Source organism: Rhamphochromis sp. 'chilingali', assembly GCF_963969265.1.
Source record: "Rhamphochromis sp. 'chilingali' genome assembly, chromosome: 5".
NCBI lineage: Eukaryota > Metazoa > Chordata > Actinopteri > Cichliformes > Cichlidae > Rhamphochromis > Rhamphochromis sp. 'chilingali'.
In genome coordinates, this window is record NC_137932.1 from 38,914,865 (window position 1) to 38,935,662 (window position 20,798).

At 41.6% G+C, this 20,798-nt stretch overlaps 2 protein-coding genes across 5 annotated transcripts in view; one reads left to right on the plus strand and one right to left on the minus strand.

Moving 5' to 3' along the window:
- Positions 1-16,002, minus strand: part of camsap2a (calmodulin regulated spectrin-associated protein family, member 2a) — a 44,797-nt gene extending 28,795 nt beyond the window's left edge. For all 4 annotated transcript variants that reach the window (XM_080881749.1, XM_080881748.1, XM_080881747.1 and 1 more), the window contains exons 1-2: positions 15,385-16,002; positions 12,312-12,571 (exon numbers count right to left, since the gene is read on the minus strand). In XM_080881749.1, the coding sequence (XP_080737875.1) occupies positions 12,312-12,571; positions 15,385-15,523 (399 nt within the window). In that variant the 5' untranslated portion in view covers positions 15,524-16,002. The remainder of the gene's footprint in view (positions 1-12,311; positions 12,572-15,384) is intronic.
- A 486-nt stretch (positions 16,003-16,488) lies between these two features.
- ddx59 (DEAD (Asp-Glu-Ala-Asp) box polypeptide 59) lies at positions 16,489-20,793 on the plus strand (the record flags this gene model as incomplete). The annotated part of the gene is made up of 8 exons (XM_080883578.1): positions 16,489-16,622; positions 16,734-17,577; positions 17,932-18,114; positions 18,234-18,323; positions 18,537-18,788; positions 19,793-19,945; positions 20,525-20,653; positions 20,752-20,793. Coding segments are annotated over exons 2-8 (1,680 nt in total), but the record flags the coding sequence as incomplete, so codon positions are not given.
- Between the last annotated feature and the right edge of the window lie 5 nt (positions 20,794-20,798).

A 20,798-nucleotide genomic window follows, 5' to 3' on the forward strand; every position in this document is an offset into this window, starting at 1 on the left:
CCTCATACAGTATCATAATTCCTATCTTCCTAATTCCTATCATATGCTTTCTCTAGATCCACAAAGACGCAGTGCCACTCCTTCAGATCTGCTCACTATCCTTTTCCATCAACACTCTCAAAGCAACCCTCACATCTACCGCTGCTCACTGATCGGTAGTTCACTTCTTAATCTAGCTTCAACAAATTTTTCCCACAGCTTCATGTTATGGCTCATTGACTTTATCCCTCTGTTGTTACCAAACATCAACTAGTTCTTGAAAACATGTACCAGTACACTTCTTCTTTATCCCTCAGCCATCCTCTCACTTCCCAAGATTTTGTTAAGCAAAAAAATCTGCTGCCCGCACATCTGCATACCTCCACGGGTATGTCATCTGGACCAACTGTGTTTCCACTCTTCATCCTCTTCACAGCTGCTCTCACTTCCTCCTTACTAATCCTCTGGACTTCCCGAGTCACCAACTTTCCCCAATCCATCCTCCTCTCTCTCATTTTCTTCATTCACAAGCTCCTCAAAATACTTCCTCCATCTTCTAAACACACGCTCTATATTCATTAGCAGACTTCCATCTCTTAACCTCCCTCACCTGCTGCACATCCTTTCAAGCCTGAGCTCTCTGCATAGCCAGACTGCACAACAGAAAGTATTTACAATAATTTGAGACTATACTTGAGAACTACAATAGCTAAAGCCTTTGCTTACTACAATGTTTTGTTTTTATGATGTTAGCAAACATCTGCATCAATGACCAGTCTGTTTTCTTTCATCATGACTAAAAAATATTAATTTGATTGGTTCTTCTATATTTTTATGTCCACTTTTCTAGTTTCTTTTTGAACCAGAAGCCAGAAAAAATGCATAATTTGTAGTAGAGCAGGGCGATATGACCAAAAATATTTATCACGACATTTGAAAATTTGCGATAACGATATAACTGACAAAACACTTTACAACTCCACAACTTTGTTAGTGCTGTTTTTTATGTGCATTAAAGTTATGTAAAAATTTAACAGTGCAAATGCAAATTCCTCGCTGACAGTTTAACCAAAAGGCATTTCCAGTGGAAATTGGCCGACATATCCTCAGCATAACTTAAAAAGAGGTTATACATACACAATACGGTAATATTATGTTGACGCACAGTACGTATCACTCCGCGAGGCTCCTGCCTACGATAGCCGTAATGCTCCGACAATCCATCAAGCGGTGCGGGTTCGTAGCTTAGCAAAGTCGTACTAAAACATTTGACAGATTTTCGAGCGCCGTGTACCACATAAAATTGTTTCGAGGTCAGTAAACGTTTTTCAAAAAACACGGTAATAACGACGGCCCGCTAGCATGCTCTACCAAAAATAGTGCTTTGTTGTGTATCTGACGGACGAAAGCTAAACCAGTTCCACACCATTGAAGTTGCAGCATTTTTACAAACCAATTCTGGTTCATCTGTTTCATTCAACGATCCGCTTTCGCCCTTCTCATTCTCCGTCGCCGCCATGCTTTTTCCGTCATGTGCGTATGAAAACAAAGGCACTGCGCATGCGCGTTTTACCCATATTCTATCGTGATATTTCCTTTTCTTATCGTTGCCCAGCATTATACCGGTATTACCGTGAAAGGTATGATATGGCCCAGCCCTAATTTGTATGATGACATTACTTCTCAAGGACAAAGCAAGGGAATCCTATTCTCTCACGTTTGCAAACTGAGCATATTTTATTGTATCTTTGCATGCACAGAAATGATATGATCTATGATCTTCTATGATTTTCTACTTTGCAAATGACATTTTTTCTTCAGTTCCTGCCTTTAAATCACTCAGTTAGTGAGTGATACCACGTGTGTCCTCCACACACAAAAGGAATCAAACTGCTTTCCATGAGCTAACCAAGTTAATCAGGCTGAAACTTTGAATGTCCTTGTGAAGATTCACAATTATGCAGTCGACCAAAGTTAGACAAAAAGAGCCAACGTTACGAAAGGTATTTCTGGAGAAAGATATTCGTGAGCCATTTATAAGGTGAAAGAGGGCAGAGTAGTAAGAGTCCACATTTACTTATTTACGTGGAGTAAAAAGGCTGACTCGGTCAACAAAGGTTGGTAACTTGTACTAGAAATGACCTGCTAAGACAGCCAGAACCCCCACACAGTCCAAATGTAAGTGACGATAAATATGACACAAATGTATTATTTGTATCTCTGAAATGAATTTTCTATCTGCCGTCTCATTATTCCAATGCCTAATTTCCACTATCTGGCAACCAGGCGGCAAAGCAAACCCATTTAATAATACACTGCCGAGATGCTTCCAGTTGGCCTTCATTTAGCCTGTCCAAACAGTGTCCCAAAGACATACAAACAACAGAAAGTGTGCGCACACATATCCATAATCTGCCCTTTATTTCCACAACAAAATGAACAACTCCAGGCAACATCAATTTTAAAGGCCAAGGGAGCAGCGTAAATCCTCTGAGGGCTCCTTTTCTCTCTCACATCTCCTCCCCCTCTGCCGAGTAATGTGAGAATATCGATTTGGATTGGCTGCGGTCTGACGAGATAAAATGACAACAGTGAGAGTAAGTGTTGTTTACTCGACCGCAGACCTGAAGCCTCTAATTGGACTGAATGAAAACATACTACTGTGTGGGTGAAAGAGGTTAGCGTAGGACTGCGCGTTCATTCGGCTGTTAGTGGAACTGGAATCAAGCATACTTTAGAAAATGACACCTTCTGTCTGCGCTTAAATGTGAAAAAATGCAGTTTTGATTATTTGTGTAAACATTCGTGACATGAGAACTGAAGATGGCGACTTTTGTGTTGTGTTGCCGTGGAGATGGTTGACCCAATACTGAGACTGTAAAGGACGATGCTGAAGTAGGAGAACGGCTTACGTGAGCTCAGATGAGTCAGTAAGCATTCAGTTATTTTCACCTAAATCCTTAAACAACGTGTTTGAAGTATTATTAATAAAAAGCTTAAAATAAAAAGCTTTAGTACTGTGAATTGCATGAAATCAAGTGGGAAACTGTCAAGAGTTAGGAAGAGAAACAAAAGCACACTGTCAGAGCAACATTTCACAGTATTTGTGCTACACTAAACTTCCCCACTTTGAAAGGATTAGATTATTAGCTTCTGTGTTTCCATGTTCCAAAAAAAAAACAAATGTAACTGTCTTGTTATATTTGAATAAAGCTGAAAATGCCTCTTTAAAGGTCCAAGCTTTCATCGAGCTAAATGCATGCTTGGGGTGTTCCACTTCTTCGGGAGAGTCGCTGCTCCGTGTAACGGTCAAACAAATGGACTGTGAAGGATCAGCTGACCATGTGTGAATGTCAAATGAAATTTAGGAGACGAGAGAAAGCCTTTGGTGACTGGATGGATGCAAAGGAAAGAGTAAAGAAAGAGGAGAAGAGGCAGATAGGTTGCTGCCAGAGGAAAGGGTCAGCTTTCCTCATTGACTGCAGACCTCCCTGTTGTTTAAAGTAAGGCTTGTTTCCTCTGTTTTATCCCGTGATGTCATGTTTCCTAACCTTTTGGTTTGTGGAGCACATATGCTTCCCCTCAACGATGCTCTACCTCATATTCATGCATCTGCACATATTAAACCTTGCAGCAGCTCTGGCTAGAAGTAGCTCCACTGGGGTATTCAGAGATCAAATGCCCTGCTGGAGGGTATCTAAATGGCTGAAAGAGGGGGAAATGTCACTTATTCATGCCCTTTGATGGAGACTTTTTAATCATAAGGCTGCTTCTCTGTCCCTTAATTCGATTCATCCCCAAGATATCACTTTTATCTCATGGCGATTACAAAAACTGTACAAATAGTTAAATGCTAAGTCATTCTGATTTAATGAATAAACAGGTTACAGACACAAGCACACATACACACACACTATTTTGCTTTCTCATCTAAGCTGATTGTGTCTATAAATCTTGTTTAGATTTCTCAGGAGGTGAGAAGATGCTGCTTCACGGTCAATATCCTGTTTTTATTGTGCTGCTGTATTGCTGGCTTTCTGTATTTCCACCCGGGCAAACACAAAGAAGGCAAACACGGCTCATCCTTAATATGGCTTCATGGTTGAAAAAAAAAAGAAGAAGGGGGGGAAAATAGCAAAGATGGAAATCCACCACAGAAGCCTGATTTAACACAGCACAAAAGAATTGCAAATATGAACCGCAGTGACCTACAAAAGACAGCGCGTGTGACGATTTTTTTCAACCTCACAATCTGTTGTAAATAAACCGAAATCTCAATGTCAGAGCTCTGAGCTGCTTGCTGATCCCTGACACAGGTATTCAGAGAAAGATGCTTCTATAGACTGAGTTTATTTCGACGGAAAATGATCTGGACAGAGTTAATGACTAAACAATACTCGCTTACAATAAAAGCTTGTAGGACTGCACTGAGTCATCATGGATAATGATCCGCTTGTGTCTGTTTTTCTGGTTGTTCGAGGCTTCGCTGATCCTCCCAAACTTCTGCACAATGGTCTCCTGTGCGACCACACGGCCATGGTAGCACACATACTCAGGGGTGATGTAATATTGAAAAGCAGTCTGCTTTTAGAATTAAAGCTCTCCTGACCTGGCACTGAGTCTCGATGCTGGGGCAGATGTCTAAAAACTGAAACTGTCTAGCTTCAGGTAAATTCACGCCAACTCAGCTGGACATGGAAAACCACTCAGCTGTACCTCTCTTTTTGAAGGTCAACACAAGTACCAAAGGAAAGGCAAAAAGCTGGACCGAGAGAGCTTTACTTTCTATTACATGGAGTGAAAATAGGAGAAAAAACCCCCAACAAGGTTTAAGATTTTATCTTTTTTTAGAGTTTATTCCACTGTGAAGGAGCTGAAATGAGTAGGATTTGCTATAGTCCCAGTTACCAGGTGCTTTTGTTAGGATGCCTGGGTTGTTGACCCAGGGTTTTTGAGTTTATTATATTATTTATAATTTCTAGTCTTTGGGTTTTTGTTAGAGTCATGTCTTATGGTTTGTCTCTGTGTAATCCTTAATTGCTGTCTTCCCTGTCCGCTATATCCCCGTGTCCAGTCAGTGTCTGTGTCTGCCCTGGTCCCACGTCTCTGTTCCCTCTGTTGTAGTGCCTGCATGTGAGTCTGTGTCTTTTGTTCAGTCTGTGTTATGTGTTTCCTGTTTTACTTTGAAGGTCTCTGTCTTATCTCAGTGTGTTCAGTTTACGCTTCCTTGTCTTGTCAGTTCTGATTTGCCCCAGCTGTGTTTCCCTCCTGTTGTCCATTCCCTGATTGCTCCCTCTATGTATTTAAGCCCTATGTTTCAGTTTTTTATTGTTGCGATCTACCCTGATCTAGCTGTGTGTTTTGTCTGCCCGTGTAAGTTATTTGGATTCTTACTTTTGTTCTGTTTGAGTTCAGCATTAAAGCTGTTTCAGTTTACGTTTGTCTCTGGAGTCTGCACCTTGGGTCCTTTTCCTGCCTGCACACAGCCGCCACATAACAGCTTTAGACAATCATAGGAAGATTATTTTTTATACAAAGAGCACTACAGGAACTAACTCGACAAGAACAATCTAACAACCACACAGTGAGACTTCAAATGAAAATTAATGAATTGGCACTAAAGGAAACCAAGAAAATGTGAAGTTCATCAACAAAGTTATTACAATTAATCCTGCATGGAATAGTCAAAGGAGCTTGCAAAGAAAAGCGTCTGGACTTCTTTAAGTTGCTTGAAGACGTTTCACCTCTCATCCGAGAAGCTTCTTCAGTTCTAAGGTCAAATGGCGGGGAGTCCCAGATTTAAACCTAGTGGGAGTAACCCCCCACAGAGGGACAAAAGGACCCCCTGATGATCCCCTAATCGCCTGAGCCAAGGTGTGAAACTGGGTGTGGGTCCCAATCAGCCAGGGTTTCGGGTGAGCTCATTGTGAAACCTGGCCCCACCTTATCATGTGATTTCCTGAGGTCAGATGGCCCAGGATGTGAGTGGGCGTTAAGGCGTCTGGGGGGGGAACTCAAAACTGGATTATAGATGGCAGACAGTTGGTGTTGTAAACCACCGCCTCTGTTCAAAGATGGTCGCTCACAGTGGACATAGATGGCTTCTTTCACTCCTCTTTCAAACCATCTGTCCTCTCTGTCCAAAATGTGAACATTGGCATCCTCGAAAGTCTTTAAGTTGCTTGAAGAAATGTCTTCAAGCAACTTAAAGAAGTCCAGCTGCTTTTCTTTGCAAGCTCCAATGACCTGAATGACTGAGAACCTTCACAGACACCTGCATAGAATATTTATATCTTTACTTTTTTCACACCAATGTCAGTCAAGACCAAAATGGTGGCCTGACCAACACAAATGCATGACAGTTTAATTAACTTTAAGCCTTTTCCCAGTAATTCTGCCTGATCTGTCACAAGTTAATGTTGCATTTTCCCTGAAAAAGCTTCTGGTGTGACACAGAATTGCAGGTTTAAGAGATTAAATGTTTTTATGAAGATCATTGCTATAAACCTAAAATTTAAAACCTTCCAGTTTTCTGTGCCTTTAATTACCTTTTCTTTACAAAATGCACAAAACACCAACTGAGAACGCTGGCATCAGTTGTGGGAATTCAGCACTTAACCAGCATGCCTTCCATATGCTCCAAACCCGAAGCTAGCAATTATTTAGAAACCTCAAAGCTACCCTTGGAACTTGACTGAGGGACAGTACCATGGCTTCCATCCAGTGTTGACCTACTCTGTTGAAATGCATGCACTCCGAGTCCTCCCATCATCTTTGAAAACTCCCTCTGTGTTGACATATTTTCATGTGTGGATCGTCTCTATTTCACAGGCTAAATGGATCAGCAAAAACAGGAAACACTGCTGCAGAGTTTCTGCAGAGCACTGACTGATTTTACCAGTTATCGGGAATTCTGGATTTCTGCTAGCCAAGCACTGTGGCTTGCTCCACATGTTTGACTTTGCAGATTTTTACCCCAGATCTCCACTAGCATAAAAGCATTTATTTACTATAGAAAGACGCAGTTCTCAGGCCATCACGTGACATTGTGTAATGTGGTTCGCTGCTTATCCATCCATACTGTACTGCCCTGAGTCACTGCTGGCATTAAGCATAACTTCCTGCCTGTGACTCCGCTGAGGCCAGCAAAGACAGAAAGAACTTGGATGTGCCTCTCTTCAACCCTGCTGCTTCAGCTCGTCTTTGTTCACAAGATCAGTTGCAATACAAGAAGAAAAAGATTCTGAGGAAGCCGGTCTGATGTTGACAAGTGTGTTGTTACATGCTTGGCACATAATTTTCTGAATTCATCTTCTGTGTGTGCCTCTTTGCACACGAAGCAGCGTGACAGCGTTGCCGTGTGCTTCTATCAATCCTGCATTTCGGCGTCTCTCCTGGAGTCCATCTCCTCTACTATAACAGCCACTACACACACACAGAGCACACAGCTGCACATACAAGTTCATATCGCAAATAACGACATATGCAGCATAAGCACCCCCACTCTTGCGCCCACCTACACACAAACGCAACACCCAGCCAACTGGTGTGTAACCATGGAAACGGAGTGCCTGCCCAATAGGAGGAGTGATGGAGGCAGCAAAGGAGAGGGAGAATAACAGGAGGAAGTGTACGCTCCTCCATCCATCCATGGTATATATATGTCTTGATGAATCAGTCTGTCACAGTAAAACTAATATTTGGTACACACAGTGTGTATATGGCTGTTGCAATCATTTTTCATCACTCCAAGCTGACGAAAATCCAACTGGGATGGAAATGTACTTAAAATGGTTGATATGGTGTCCATGTGCAGGCCTTTCATCACATTATCAGTAGCAGCTTTATTTAAATAAATAAAGTATTAATGTAGGACAAGTCCTATCATACAGACCAGCAATAAAAACAGTTGTATTATCAGCTGCTAGAGGGAACTGTTGTCCTGCAGAGGTAATGCACGTATGACACAGTTATGTTTCTTGATGCTTCAAAGCTAGCATGTTGCAAGATGACATTCCTCGTCCAGTTTGTTCCAGACCAAATGGGCTCAAATTAAGAAGCTTGAATATAATGTGAAAGTCTAACTTGTGCAATAAATGTGTTATATAATTGGCAGGCAGCTAAACAGAGGGCCAGAACTAGGTTGAATGTAATTAAGTTCGCATACATATAACGAGCATAGCTACCAATAAGGTAAACCTCTGAAAGAATATGACTATAGTGACTATAACCCTGTTTTTGTTTTATTGTTCGTCTTATATACAGTCACAGAGACACATAAAGCCAGTAAATAACCCAGAAAAAAGGACGTGGTGCTTCTACCGGTGGTACTACCAGCAGAAGCACCAGTTCACAAAGCGTACAGTTCACAAAATAAACGCATTATCATCTAATATATAATGAAAATCTCATAGCGGCATCATGAACTATTTACTGCTGCTTTATTAAATTAAATAGTTATGACATCCACTGTTCAGTTGTGAGATTATTTAAAGAAACATACATATGCTTGGAATCTATTGTTTCCAATTACTATACTGTAACTAGGCTGTTCTGCATGTCATCACAAAATTCAGAAGTCAGTCTCTTAAATCTGACTTTAATCTTATAAATCTCTCTTAAATCTCACAAGTCTGATTTTAATCTTATTTTGACTTTAATCTCAAAAGTCTGACTTTAATCTCAAAAGTCTGACTTTAATCTCAAAAGTCTAAGCTTCATAGCTTCATAACATGACTCAAAAAGTCATGACCCCAAATTATAGACTTTTACTGGCTCTAATCCTCTTCTGTAGGTTACACACACACACACACACACACACACACACACACACACACACACACACACACACACACACACACACACACACACACACACACACACACACACACACACAGAGTTTGTCCTTTGGCTACATTCTCACCCCAGCCAATATAATTTAATTTCACCATGGCAACAGAGTGACTTTCTCCAGGATTAATTTTTCAAGTGAAGACACTGCTTGATATTTGATAAGGATTATCTGTTGATTATTGTCTCAAACTTCCTTTTTTGTCACATGCCACATGTACAGTGAAACAACACAAACATGATATTCCTGCTGCAGTACACACCTTTGTGTTTTAAATAAATCCTCCATCATTCCAGAGGACTCACTCAAAGAAGGCCACTGCACTTCCACAAATGAGCACAAGCCTAGCAATTAAAGCTTTTCTCAGCAGGTAATTGTGTTCGCTGTAGTGCTGCATGGGAGCGACAATGTTTAACGCTAACAATATTTCAGTATTGCCCACCTTGACATCCCTCTTTATTCTTTGAGAGCACTACAGGTGGGGAGAGTCAGGGATACAGAATGTGTGTAGGCGACCGAGTGGGAGGAAACTGCGATTTGGATTCTGCATCTTCACGTGTAGAAATGTGTCACATGGCAGAAGAGAGAAGGCTGAGTGGGCAGAATAGTGGCAGAAACGAGAGGGAAGGAAAAATACGACTATAAAGCAACGTCGGGTCGGCAACCTAACGAAATGTCAGCAGTGTGCTCGGTCTTGACACGTGTCAGACGAGACGTCAGCAGCATCTGATTCTGTAGCTGCCTGACCTACTAAAGCTGCCTTCAACATCCTCTAAAGTTGCTTATTCTGAATATTCTTATTCTTCATGCAAACTGCTGAGTCAAAAAAGATGCTAAGCCAAAATGCCACGAAGCATTATTTAACGACACTGCTGGTGCTCTTATCCCGAGCAGCTTACATATACAGCTGCAGGCAGGTGCTCGGTCTCTGCTTCTGGAGTAAAAGCAGTGATGTTTTTCTTTCACTAAAACTTCTCAACACAGCAAACCACCTTGTCTGATTCTTCCAGAAGAAATGCCTTTTTCTCTATCACATGAGTTCACGTCAGACACCTAACAGCCAAGGTAGACACTCAAACAGTCTCTTAATAATTAATAAAGCTCTTCTTGAGCTGCAGTGTGCAGCCAGCTGATCAATATTAATACTGTCTCGCAGTGCTTATCAAACTGCAATCATTCCACTAGTGGAAACACTTGCTCGGTTTGGGTCAGGTTGCTGCCCCAGCAGTGTTCATGAAGACAATGCACTAGCTGTCAGTTCAGTGGATTATTATTTATTCTCACATCAACGTAATTCAGACACTGCACAGATTTTGTACACTTTGTGTGAGTTACATAGAATCTGTCTGCACCGGACGTTTAGATTGTTTGTCGACTTGTTGGGTAACATTTATAAAACTGAGAAAAATCACATCTTCGTGTCTCATTTAATGTCCAGTCTTGGAAATACCAAGGATTTAATGACAACTTTTAACAGACAAAGACCAATGGTGGTGCAGACAAAGAGCCAAGAACAAAGCAACGGGATACAGCAAAACAGGAGGTGGGAGGAATAAGGAGCAAGGAAAAAGACAAGTGAACACAGAGAGGGAAGTGATTGGATTTAATGGGAATGATTAAAAAAGGGGAAAGATTTGGAAATAAAGTAAAAGAGGGGATTTGAAAGTGTCAGGAAGGTAACTAGGGAGTACGGAAAAAACACAGAAAGAAAGAAGATAAGAAGAGATGATTAAAACAGAAGAAAAAGGCCAGGACAGAGCATGGAAAAGGAAAGTAATTTCACACTCTTCTAACAGCTCATTTTCACATTCACAAAAACCTGCTCTGTCACACAAACACAAATCCTGACACCCTCTAGCACAACATTCAGCCATGAACCGCAGTGAATTACAATCAAATAAAGAATCCTTGCATTGGGGCAATTGTGGCTCAAGAGTTGGCAGTTCGTCTTGTAACCAGAAGGTTGCCGGTTTGAGCCCCGGCTCGGACAGTCTCAGTCGTTGTGTCCTTGGGCAAGACACTTCACCTACCGCCCACTGGTGATGGCCAGAGGGGCCGATGGCGCGATATGGCAGCCTCACTTCTGTCAGTCTGCCCCAGGGCAGCTGTAGCTGCTTCCACCAGTGAGTGAATGAATAGTGGAATTGTAAAGCACTTTGGGTGCCTTGAAAAGTGTTATATAAATGCAATCCATCATTATTATTATTATTAGTGAGACTAGCCAAATAACACTCACACGTGCAACATTTCCCTTACCTTTAAAAACCCATTAAAATTTAAACCTGGGAGAAATGGTTGCACTGAAACACTTGTTGTAATCTGGAAACTAAGTGCTTTAAACGTAACCGCAAACAAAACTTAAATAACTTTTACATTAGCATTGGAGGGAAATTAAAACCAGCAAGACTCTACAAGCAGACTGCAGGCATACTGTGTGCTAATTGTGTTGCAATTGCAAATTCACTGAAGCAATAAAGCCTCCTATTGGGATTTTGCCCCAAAATAATGAAGATACCTCACTCTCGCGCAGTATGCTTCCTGCAAAGTCATCTCATCTCTGACACTGACAGACTGAGAGGAGCTGCGAGTGTACAGTAAATCCCACCCTACAGCATGCTTTCATGAAGAAAATACCAACCTGCACAGAGCAGTAAAAGCCTTGAGGTGTGAATCGGCTTGAGAAATGACAAATTCAAGACAAAAATCTGTATGAGAGATGTGTGTAAGTGACACTCTCCATCTTGTTGCATTCTCTTGTTACACTTTGGTCATCTTGCATTGTTATTCTAATGCAATGTGTAGAAGCTGTTGGTGTCCAGCTATACTCCATTAAGAGACTATGTGATTTCCACAAAGTAGTTTAATCACAGTTTAGTATGAGCCAAACTGTATATATATGAACATGAATAAGAACTACTGTGGTTTGTCATGTTTACCTGAATTACCATAGAGAAATGTTTTACAAATAATGGAAGGAAAAAAATGTCCTGATCAGTAAGCAATAAAGGTTTGCACATAAGTTTAAATAAGGGAATACATTTAGTACCTTAGCAAACAATATTAAACTTGGCTTGATCAAGCTAATAAGTAAAATGCATTTATTTACTCTAATATTCTAAAGGAACAGCATACTCTATGGAAACCATGAAATGTGAATATACTATGTAGCTGGGAGAGAAAAAGCTGCAGGGTGATCTTGTATTTGAGTGCATGAAGGCGTAAAAATATGCGTTTCTGCACCTCGACAGACCAGAATGTCTGCTTAAGTAAAGTTTCAGCAACAGCAAGATCAAATAATCGGAAGAGGAAGGAGACTGTATGCGTGATAGATGTCTGAGTTACTGAGAAAGCAAAGCAAAGGTTTACTACCACTGTATTACCACCAACAGCTGGGTGCACGCCTAATACATTACTAAATTCACGCACATAAGAAAGAATCTTTACTGTGTACAGTTTATCAGCTTTCACACAGCTCCCCTACCATTTGCAGAGGCCTCTTTCGCAGGTCTCTCTCAGTCACCAGTCTCTCCTGGTCGGTGACGTACAGACCGCGTTGAGCTAGCGCCTGGATGACAGCATCGTGACCCAGCAGCGGCTTGGCAGCGTCACTCTTTAGGATAAGGCTGCCGGCCCTGCAGTAGAGGTCTGCAGATAGCAGGAGGCTGGCCACAGGAGGCTTCAGGTGCTCCTGCTCATACTGGTCTGTGTAGAAAGGGTCCTTCAAGTCTGCTGGGATGCTGTCTGCGTGATAGAGCAGAGGAAGCAGAATCAGCTGACAAGCAGAGCTTAATAGCAACATGGCGCCAAATCATTTAAATAACAATTTATGAATCAATTCATATTAGACATTAAAATGCTGGCAAACATCAGCATGTTTCTAAATTGCTTGCCTTGCCACATCATTGAGGATCATATACGAGAAGGTAAACAAGTATATAATTAAAAGCGCTGATGTAAACAGAGGAAAACAGCTGAAAGCATTCTGGAGCATTAGTTTTCTACCTTTCTAATGAATAGTCATTTAAATTTTCTAATACGATTAAAAAAAAATAGGATAAACTCAGATGAGCTAATATCAAGTTTGGGCCGTGTTATTCTAAATCTGTCTTCACTGAGGATTTTTCCCTCTGTGGACAGATTGTCTAGCAATACTTTGGCACAACTACTTGTTTTCGTTGCCATGCTTTGACAATAACATCACATGGATATGTGTGGATAGACCTTGGCGTTGCTATAGCAACTGCAGGATGAGCGGTAACCTGATCGATTCATCGAGTGTGTATCTCTGCAGCTTCCAGCTCCCTGGGAACACCCTTCTCACTGCCTGCCTCATCAAAGAGAAAGGCTGCACGTGAGCGTGTGTGCATGTGTGTTCATTACCTCAGGCAAGTCCACTGCACGGGGGATAGCGTACAAATAATTTGAGCAATTCTGGCCCACACCTTTCTATCAAGTGTTTTCACAAATCCACGTCTGGGAACATAAAGTATGTTATGCACAGTTGTTAGTAAAGCTACTGCAAACCCTTCTTTCCCTGGTGCAGATTAAGGAAGCCATGATTAAGCGTTTTCAAATGAGACTATTTGAAAACATTAAATTATGTCTGCAAGCAAAACAGACGCAGGGCTCGTCCCTGTCTCCTTGGCACGGAGAATGGATCTTAATTAGGATAAAAGCCTGTGTGTGTGTGTGTGTGTGCGAGTGGTGATCCACACACTGACAGCTTTATGCTGCCCATCCTCCAGCACATGCACACGGAGGTCAATGAATCACCTGCTTTGACTGACCGCTATCAGCAAGGTCATCTGTACACAGTGTTATTACAGCAGAGAATCGCAGGCAGAAGTAGCAACTATCCAGGTCACATGGTTTCCTGTCAGCACTATATTCATATTAAGGATCCTAACAAACAACAAAAAATACACTGTCTTTATATTAACCCCCCGCACCGCCTTCATCATCCACAGGGAGAGGTCAGAGGTCAGGCTGAGCTCACGGAACACCACCTCTGGAGCTGCTTAGGAGACGATTTTTTATGTTATCTTTCAACATTTTGTGTCCTGGTTTATATTCTGGCATGCTCCTAATCGTTTTAAGGACAAAGAAAACGTTGAGCATGAAGAAGTCGGTTTTATCTTTTTCATTAGCTTGGTAGTATTTGAGCTTTTACTCATGCAGACTCACAATCTTCCATTCAGTCATTGTTACAACTTAATACTTTAAACAAGGACATCCGGAAAAACGTCTTGTTAAGTGAATACAGAGGGAATTACACTCATTGTCTGTCAGCCTCTGGTTTTTACCTGGTATTAAATGGCGCTGCTGTTCTGAGTTCTGAATCAGGACACTGTAAATGTTGGGGGATAGCATTTGACAGCGACTCCTGACAGCAGATGATCTGCTGTACAGCTCACATCTCGCATGTACTCGACTGCATATTCTTGATGTATTCTCGCCTCAATCTAATGAGGCGGATGCATGTAAAGCTTTCACAGCAGCGTAGGCTGGGATCTGGAGATGATTTCGCTCCCTTTCTCTTTCTTGCCCTTCCCCTCCCTCTCTGGGGGGCTGTATTTTTGGAATCAGCCCATTTCATTCAGTTCTGACTGAAAATACACAAGAGAATCAGCAAGGGATCTCATGTTTGCTGAGATATAAGCAACACAGAAACAAGGAATGACGCTCTCAAATAAACTGAGACGATGTGTATGAATCAGGAATATAATACAATAACAACAAAAAAAGAGATAAAGATGAACGAGTTGATAAAATGGGAAAAGGATAGCACAGAAGGATCTTGCACTGCATTTATTAAGACACATTTGCAGTTACTGCTTGGATCCTTTTTATAAAATTGAAAAAGCACCTTTTCCCGCTGTTGTTCATTTTACCTCGTGCATCCAAAAAAGATGTGGATACTCCACCAAAACAGATGTTTGTGCTGTAGTTTTCTATTATAGATGCTCAAATGGGAGCCACATAATCACACTGATTTGCCACTTTATTATCACTGCATTGCTGGATATGCATCCATGCATCCCCTATATCAGTTATAGTATTTAATGCTAATTCCACTGAAACTGTGGGATTACATCCACTTCGTTAGGTGTCACAGGATGTCAGGCCATACTTACTTTGCAGGCTATTTACTTTGCAGTTCTGACATGGATGCAGCACCCTGGAGGTGACATCATTTGAAACAGGTACTTTAATATCTCTATAAGTATTCTCCATTAAATACCACCCACCCACCCCATTGATTAGGGACCACAGGAAGTGTTTTTTTTTTAACCTTTCTTTCGTTTGGTATAACACGTATTGCTTTCCTCATAACAAATGACTGCAAACGATGGTAGTTTCCATGTGAACCAGCCCATATGGGAATTGACTGATAATAAATCATAAATCTCCATTACACATTTGTTGCTTTGGGTTTATTTGGATTCTGACAAGCATGCATTAAAAACAAACAATCAAAAGAAAAGCATTAAAATCATAAACAGACTCGTGCTGCGTCCGGTTAACTGTTGCAGTCGGTGCGGTGATGAACCTACCTGTCCCGTATGCTTTGGCCACCAACCATGTGAGGCTGCAACACATTTTGGCTCGGGAAAAGTCATAGTGCTCAAAAGACTTTATTGCAGGAGCAACGAACGTCTTCTTAACATCCCTGACGTCCTGAACTTCACCCATATTTCACCCCTTGATTGTTCCCTCAAACCCTACGAAGCGAAAGCATCCCAGTACTGGAATTTGGTGGAAAACTATAAACAGCTGGAAACTGAAGAGATGGTCTGTCTTTCCGCAGATTATTCACAGATATGCATGTCCTTCCAGTAATAAAATGCTCTTGGGGCTAGGTTTGTTTTGTTTTTTTCGGTCTCGTTCACACAATAGGTCGCTACTCCTGGTGTTTTTCATCCATTCTGTTTTCTACCAGTTGAAAGGCTCTCCGTCTGAACAAGCTAGGTTTCCTTGAAAATCAGAGAGGAGGGAAAAATGCTCGTCGACTGGAATGAAAACAACAATATTTCCATTATTTGAGTTGTTTGGCAGCAGACGGCTTCTTCCTTTCATGGCCATGTGTCATTGTATGAATAACCTGTGTGTTTTGCATTCGGTCCTCTATTTGGTGCCGTGATGCGGTTTTCCTGCCGCACTGAGGCTTTCTCTAGCTCTGCACGTTTTGTTGTCCAACGCGCATGTGTGAACGGTGCTTTCAAACTCCACTGGGAATTTTAACACTTTTATCTTAATTCTTTGGAATCAACCGCCCACAAACATATTGTACCGCAATATAGTCGGTAAAACGGCATTAACTTGCTACACTGCAAAATTTCCAACCCGGATTCGTTTAATGGGCTGCATTTTTATTACTTTTACTCATACTCTGTTACCCTGAACGCACCCTTAACGTAAAATATGACATATTAAAAAAATGAAATGAATAAGAAGAGGTCAGTATACAAAGATACACATTTTTAAAACGTCATGTTTTAAATACAATTTTGCTAAAGACAGCGATGTAAATAACAGGGGGGAAAGCGACTCAGCTCTACGAACTACAATTCCCAACGTGCAAAGGAAGTAATGTTGCGGCATCAGTGTGCGTCGGGAACTGTTTGCGACTGTCGGAGGATTTGACGCGAAGAGGTAATGTTGTTTTTGTAAGTAACAACCAAATGGTGGCTCAGAAGTGTAATTTCAAAATACTCAAAAACTTGGTTTCTTCGCAGCAGGAGTTATTTAAAACTTTTATTTGGAAAAAGTCAATTTGGCCCTTTTAAAAAAAGTGAGCTATGGAGGTTCTTCATACTCAATTTATTTGCAGCTGCTGCCATAACATGTCACCTAAATCTTTTGGCGTAACTGAGCGTTTACATCTGCTTTGTTGTGGTTACAGGTAGTATTTAAACATGTTTCTGCCACGAGCCCTGAAGGTGAAGAGACCTGCCGAGGGATCGGCTCAAGTTGTGGTTAAGAAAAGCAAAGTTGTTCAAGAGGAGGATAGCAAAAGTAGCTCCGAGACACCTGCTCAGAGCGAGGAAGCATGTGAAGACACCCAAACACGAGATGCGACAACACACGCAGCTGCAGAGAGCTTAGCACCCGAAGATGGACACAGCTCCCTCTCAGATGACAGTGATGTTGATGATGATGATGAGGAGGAGGAACCAGTGAAATCATTTAAAAAGAACCAGAGATGGCCTGGGCCAGGAGAACCTGTCTGTGTGATGTGTGGTCGCTATGGAGAGTACATCTGTGATGCTACAGATAATGATGTTTGCAGTCTCGAATGCAAAGCCAGCCATTTAGTGCAAATGGGCATGGGGACTGGGGCAGATGCATTTATGCAAAAGGACCAAAATAGACATGAAAGGACTGTTCAAAGTCAACAGCCAGCTGCTGACCCTGGTAGGGTGGTTGAAAGTGAACCAGGCTACTCCTACAGGGAAGATCGGTTCATATCAGGCCTAACAGAGGAGCAAGTGCAACGAATTAAACAGGAGCTGGGCATAGAAACCCAGGGGAGAGATGTCGCAAGACCTGTTGTTGAATTTGAGCACTGCAGCTTCCCTCCCACATTAAGTGGTAACCTGAAAAAGGCGGGGTATGACACACCTACCCCAGTCCAGATACAGATGGTCCCTGTTGGCCTCACAGGCAGGGATGTGATTGCGAGCGCTGACACAGGATCGGGGAAGACTGTAGCCTTTCTGCTGCCAGTGGTCGTGAGGGCACTCGAGGTACAGTATTGAAGCTAATATGCCACATGCAAATGCCATCAAGTTAAATTATATTTGAGGAGGCAGACATTTCTACAGCCTGGATAAATAGCACCACAGCCCAGATGTAAATATGTAAATCTGGACTGAATCTGCTTTTGTATCAAGCATTTGCCCTCCTGAGCTACCCCTTAGGAAGACACTAGACTCCAGTATCTGACAGAAAAGCTGCTCCGTAGCTGCCAGTGACCTCTGCAGATAAAAGAGTCGAATTGAATAAATGTATTCTCAAAAAGACACAAACAATTTTACATTTAAAAATTCACAAATGCTCTCTTGGTGACATGCAGTGTGCAACATTGCTTCTGCTTTCAGAAATCAGCACACAGTGTGGGCAGCCCTGTGGCTTTGATCCTGACCCCCACCAGGGAGTTGGCCATTCAGATAGAGAGACAGGCCAAGGAGCTTGTGATGGGACTCCCCAACATGAGAACTGCCCTGCTGGTCGGAGGCATGCCGCTTCCCCCACAGCTCCACCGCCTGAAGAGCAGCATCAAAGTACAGTCTCTGTTTTGTTTTGTTTTTCTTAAACAATAATTTCCTCCTGCTGCAGTCAAAGCTTGAGGCTGTACATTTGTCCCATGCCATGGTTTTGTTCATTTCTAAATCTCCTTTAGATTGTCATCGCTACTCCTGGGCGGCTCATTGAAATCTTGAAGCAGAAAGAGCTGAAGCTTGACAAAGTGAAGATTGTGGTGGTTGACGAGGTAGGACAAACATATTGAAATTCACAATTGACAAAAACTGTGCACTTTAAGACAAAGTAATTCAGTTCAATTCAATTTATATAGCTTTAAGGATTAGTAATGTAAAAGTTGTGTCTTTTAGAACAAACAACATAATGACAGCTTTTGAAAGTATTCATCATTCAAATCAGTTTTGAGAGTCCTGCAACATGAAAGTTGTGCTGCATCCTGTAGGTGGACACTATGTTGAAGATGGGCTTCCAGCAGCAGGTTCTGGAGGTTCTTGAGCAAGTCCCAGAAGAACATCAGACTCTTCTGGCGTCGGCCACCATCCCCACCGGGACGGAGGAGCTGGCTGCCCGGTTGGTCCGTGACCCTGTACGTATCACTATTGGGGAGAAGAACCAGCCGTGCGCCAACGTCCGACAGATCCTGCTTTGGGTAGAGGAACCTTCCAAAAAGAAGAAGCTGTTTGAGATTCTCAACGTAGGTCATAGATTAGATGCTTTTCAATCTTAACTTTGAGTTTTTAGATTAAAAATCATGAAGTCTTAAAAGGTTTATTATAAGTGGAGTATTTCTGGACACACCTCCACTGCCAGCATATGGTTTCTTTTACTGGTCAGTAGATATTTTTAGTTTTTGAATTCAAAAAAGGTCTAATTGGTCATTGCACTCAAAGAAAGTACTTTAGAAGAAAAACACAAAGTTTTTCATTAGATCAGTTTTAGGTTACAGTTCATTTACTGCTCAGTCTTGACACGCACTGATACCAGCTTGGTATTTTAACAGCTGGCTATTGTTGGTGGGAATATTATAAAGTCCAATAAAGAACCAGCCTCCCCTTCTGCCATATTTAGACAGCCACTGTGGATACTCTGGCCTCTATCTGAAGGAAACGGGTGGGCACAGAGCCACGGCACCACTCCAGGAATCCCAGCAATAGTTTGCACTGTTTATATAAAACAGAAATGGTCGACTTTAATTAACTTGAAGTAGAAAAGTGCTCTTAGGTTGTAGTTTGAGTAACATAAGACTCTTTTCTTATAACTCAGTAACTCATAGTGTAAAGCTATTGTCTCACGAGTGGTGAGTGAATTGTGGAATTGCAGAGGTACAAAACTGGGATTTGGACAAGACACGACAAGAAAACCAACTATCTGGAGTGGACATGACTCAAAAACTAATCAAAGCAGTTGCTTCATATATTGCAGGTCTTACAGCATAGTGCATAATAGTTGGCTCAAGATTACAGAATGTTCTCCTAAAGAACAGTGAAATTAAGAAGGTATGATTGGGAGTATGCATTTCTTCCTTCCTGTCTTGTCAAGTTACAGTTACCTGTTGGAGTGCTGGAATGTATCCAGATATGTAGATGCCTCTACAGGCACATAGTATACATAATGTATTAGTTGTATAGCTTTTTTGGCAATATTTTTGTATAGAAAATATGTAAAATGTTTAAAAAAAATTATTTTGTCACTTTTCAGGATGGTAAGCTGTACCAGCCTCCAGTGGTAGTGTTTGTAGAGAGTAAACTCGGCGCTGATCTGCTCTGCGAGGCAGTCGCCAAGGTGACGGGCCTCACTGCCGTGGCAATCCACTCTGACAAGAGCCAGTGGGAGCGCAACCGCATCCTCCGGGTGAGACCAGTGGGAAAACATGCACAGGGAAGAAAAACCAAACAATGCTTCCATGTTTGGTGTCCTAAAGTGTTTATCTTCAACAGCACAGACAGATACCCACAGCTGAGGCTTTCCCCAGGGATCTAGCTTTAGTCTGCATGTCCAATGCAAAGAGACACAATGCAGAAAAAAACACTGTTTTTCCATTTACGTGCTTTTCTTCTTAAATACTGACAATTTTTTTCTTTTCCAAGATCACAACTTCTATAGGTGAACAGGTGACTAAAGAGGTGTGACTTTATTGAAACAGTTAGACAAGGCCTGAAATAATCCAGAATAAATCTAAATTATTAGGAGTCAAAATGATTTATAATCCCAGAGTCCCACTTTTAGAGTATGTAATTTTACTGGCTGATTGTATCAGACATAAATATGCTGAATTATTTTATGGACACCTTGCTTTGTTATCTGCTGTGTGTAAAATATAATTATGGGAACAACATGCTAATAAAAACAGGCTTGCCAGTAAATGCAGTTCATTATTAATGTCTGCTGTATGTGGTACATACAGACTTCTAATTGTGGTTTTCTCTTCAGGGTCTTCTGGATGGTGACTTTGAGGTAGTGATCAGTACAGGTGTTCTGGGCAGAGGGCTGGACCTGGTCAATGTCAGACTGGTGGTTAACTTTGATATGCCAAACACAATGGATGAGTATGTCCACCAGGTTAGTCAGCACTGCTTAGTATCACTTTGATGTAGTTTCATTAGGAAAACCTTTCAATTACAACAGCTAATCTAATATTACCTTTTTTTCCCATCTAGGTGGGAAGAGCAGGTCGGCTTGGACACAGAGGAACAGCCATCACTCT